General features: G+C 57.6%; 1 protein-coding gene across 1 annotated transcript; it reads right to left on the minus strand.

Annotated features, from left to right (window-relative positions):
* Positions 1-674: 674 nt before the first annotated feature.
* On the minus strand, positions 675-2,081 carry LOC142786333 (uncharacterized). The gene has a single exon (XM_075883966.1). The coding sequence runs from the start codon at positions 2,079-2,081 to the stop codon at positions 675-677; it is 1,407 nt and encodes a 468-aa protein (XP_075740081.1).
* Between the last annotated feature and the right edge of the window lie 1,897 nt (positions 2,082-3,978).

Here is a 3,978-nt window from a genome sequence, read left to right on the forward strand (position 1 = left end):
GAAGGCTTATCTCATCCTTCGCCGCTCTGTTCGTGCACTGAGGCACGCAACACATCCTGTTGCTTTTAGATTTTTTTGCCTTCGCGTGCATATATATATAAGTGGTTATAACAGAAGAGAAGAAAAGTGCCGACCCGTAACTGTCTCTCCTTACAAGGACACCTCAACAGGTCAGCACAGGAATGGGGTATGGGGAATAAAAGATATAGGAAGGCAAAGATTGGAAAAGAGAAAAAAAAAGAAAGGCGAGGGTCATTCGTTCTGCTTTCCGCAACGGACTCGCAAGCCCCCACGCGCCATGCTCAGCTGACTAGGAAAGCTCCCAAGGGCCGGAGAGGTATCGTCATCGAGAGGAAGACAACGGTTTGATTGGTGCGTCGTACAAAGCGTGTGAAGCACTCGCCGAAGCGCGTAATCTCTGTACGGAAAACATTGTGGTCCGTAGCACTCACTAATACGAGTCCAGTGGACATCGATGGGGAGGCACTAATGTTCCTTCAGTTCACAAGCGCTCAAATAGCGCAGAAGTCTTGAGGAAGGTGATGAGGGCAGCTTGCGCGCGCTTCACCAGGCATGCGTGCGCACGGGGAAAAATAATCACATCAACAGTGCTGGTGCAGAGTCCCAGTTTGCTGTAAGCATCGAAGAGTGATCTGCGCGCGTCCGAATACTCCTCACACTGGAAGATAATGTGATGGAGTATTTCGGGCTGTGGGCAATGACGGCAGTTTGGGTCTCCACGTCCCGACTGTCTGTGAACCCATTCCGCCGTGCGGTAGCAGCCGATGCGCAGGCGGAGAAGGAGGGCACGCTCCTCTCTCGAAAATCCAGTTTTCGGGAGTGGGCGTGGTGGCTGCCCGGCCGCAATTCGTGGGTCCGGGTGGCGAGCGGTGACGGAGCACCGTGTGCGAAGCCTTGCTACGTCGAATGTGCTCACCGCTGTAGTCACAGGGGTTCCCGGAGAGTGCTTCTTTGGCCAGCTCGTCGGCCACTTCATTGCCGGATATTCCAACGTGCGCCGGTATCCATTGCAGCACAAGATCACACCCTAGGTCCTCTACTGCTTCGAGCTTTCGCGCGATGCGCGTGGCAACCGGAGGTCTGCGGGCGTCCTGCGCGAGTAGTTGGAGAGCAGTACGTGAGTCCGAGAGAACGGCAGCCGACGGAACTCTCAGTTGAATGAGGGCATCGGCGGCGAGGTCAAGCGCGGCGAGTTCGGCTATCGTCGACGATGCTTCGCAGGCGAGGCGGCACTGATTGTGAAGCTCCAGCGAAGGCACCACACACGCAGCCGTGGCACACCCGTCGTTCAACACTGAACCGTCAGTAAAGACGAGGAGTCGTCTTGCGAGAAGTTCGTCAAAAGTGGCAGCAGTTTCGTGCCGAAGCGCACACACTGGCGTCGTCCGCTTGCTTGCCACTCCTGGTAACCGTGTCCGAATCTTGAGAGGGCGATGGTGGCAGGGCGGGGCACTATAGTCATTCACATCCGTTGAGCTCGGGACGAGGGCGTAGAATGCCGCAGCGCATTGTCCCATCCGTGAGTGCGGAAGTGAGGAAAGCCAGAATACCAGCTGCTGTCCGTGGCGCGAGTGTTTCATACGCTCTGTGTGATTTAGCGCTCGAAGATCGGCCCGGAGTGACAGTGGCATGTCTCCAGCCTCAGCAAGTGTTGGGCCGATTTGAGATGATCTGGGCAAGCTGAAAAACTGGCGAACCCCGATACGATGCGCTGCGTCCAGTGTCTCCCAGTTGGAACGCGTAAGCGCTGCGAGAGGAAGGCCGTACAAAATGCGCGCCGCAGCCATTCCGTTGTAGATGCGGAGAGCTAGGGACGGTGTGCATCCATTGCCGCGAGCAAGGAGCGCTCGAGCAGCGGAGGCGACCCTTCGCGCGTTTCGAAGCTGGTCGCTGACCGCTGGTGACCAGTTGAGGCGTTGGTCCAGCTGCACTCCGAGGTAGGTCACTCGCCTCTTCCAAGGGATGGGGATTGTTTGTAGAGTGAACTTCGCTGTGTAGCGCTGGGCGCCATAACTGGGGTGCAGCAGCATCGCCTCCGTCTTCGCCGGCGAAAGCGTCATCCCCCTGCCCGTGATGAACGCGTCAATAGAATCCACTACTGTTTGGACACTGGTGCGAATACACTGGGCACAGGTCCCTTCGCGAACACCGCAATGTCTTCTGCGTAGACCGCCACGCGGACATCACAGGGAAGAGCGCGGGGAATGAAATCGTCGATGCCAGCGAGGGCGAGATTGAACAAGGGGCTGAGTACACTGCCCTGCGGAACACCGACACTCACGGGACGCGGCTCACTAAGGACTCCACCGACGCGCACACGCATCGTTCTGCCGCCGAGAAAGGAAGCGATGTACGTAAAGAGGAGACCGGTCACTCCGAGATCGCGCACCGCGTTCAAGATGGTGGGGTGTGGCAGGGAGTCTAATGCCACCTTGATGTCTAACAGGATGAGGTACCCGGCCTCTCCTTTGTGCTGTGCCTCCTGTAGCGTTGCGATGACGTCGGCAAGGGCGTCGGCAGTAGCACGCGAACGGCGGAAGCCACACTGCGAAGGCGAGAAAACATCCAGTGCCTCGGCAATCTATTCAAGTCTCCTCAGTGCCATGGCTTCGGAGAGCTTACCCGCTGCAAAGGTAAGGGAAACAGGGTGATAGGACGATGGCTTCGCGCTACTCTTGCGGCACTATCCCCGTGCGCCACACGTCGTTGTAGGCGGCCAAGAGCACTGGGAGCTGGGACTGATCGATGTTGCGAAGCATTTGGTATGTCACGCCGTCAGCGCCTGGCGCTGAGCGCCGTTTGCGCGACGCCAAAGCCAGGCGCAACTCCCCGAGAGTGAAATCCTCAGTGCATCAAGCACGTACTTTATTGCGCATGCTGATGGTGAGGAAAAAGCGGCGAGGTTTGTACCACTCTCGGCGATGGTGCAGTGGGAGTTGGGGAACCTCGGGCAAGCTTTCAGGAGCGCTGAAGCGGAGTGTGTCAGCCAGTAGCTCGGCCAATTGCTGGTAAGTAAGACAATATGCAACAGCAATGGCGAGAGCTGGGAAACGTAACTCAACGGGGCAGAGGATGGCACTGAATATCCTCCACGCACGCGCAGAGCGTCGCGGGTCGTCCAGCGTGACGCATAGGCTGCCCCAGGAGCGGTCGCGTCTTTGCCGTGCGTGTCGGCGACACACGGCGTCAAGGCGGTTATAAAGTGTCCAGTGCTCCTTGCGGTCACTTTTAGTCGCACAGCGCCGGAGCCTCCGGCGAGCCGCGCGTAAATTAAGAAGTTTTATGTCCGGAGCTGGTGTTCCCACTGGCACTGTGCACTTGCGCGAGGCCGCTTCGACGCAGCGGGCGACGTGCGAGAAGTAGGCGACACCGGAAGGTGGGGAGGCAGCCGAGAGTTGCCGAAAACGTGGCCAGTCAGTGACAGTGTATGTGCGCGTGCCCGCGCGGCGCCGATAAAGTGGCTTTAGGTGGAGGGGGTAATGATCTGAGCCCCACGTGTCTGCCTCCCTCTTCCATTCGTACCGGCAATAGTCACTCACAAGTGAGAGGTCTATGGCACTGTTTTTTTACGCCGCGACGGGCGAAAGTCGGACAGCCCGTATTTATAATAAGCAAGCCTGTCGCAGCAATGGTATCCAACAGGTCTCTGCCTCTGCAGTCTATGTGGGCACTCCCCCAAGCCATATGGTGCGAGTTGAATTCTCCACAGATCACACAGTCACCTTGTAGGCGTCGCACCAAACGGGTCACAAATGCCGTGTCCCACCTGTGGACAGGATGGACATAAACACACGCCACTGCCGTGTCGCACTGCCCGAGGCGCACTTTAACCCCACACATTCAACCTCACTGCACAAGGTGTCAGAAACATCAACAGTGCAATGTGAGAGTCCATTGCGCACGTAGATGGAGGCGTAAGAGCGGGCGGGAGGATGTGTGGGGTCACAGCACACATCT

This window comes from Rhipicephalus microplus, unplaced genomic scaffold (assembly GCF_043290135.1).
Source record: "Rhipicephalus microplus isolate Deutch F79 unplaced genomic scaffold, USDA_Rmic scaffold_22, whole genome shotgun sequence".
Lineage (NCBI taxonomy): Eukaryota > Metazoa > Arthropoda > Arachnida > Ixodida > Ixodidae > Rhipicephalus > Rhipicephalus microplus.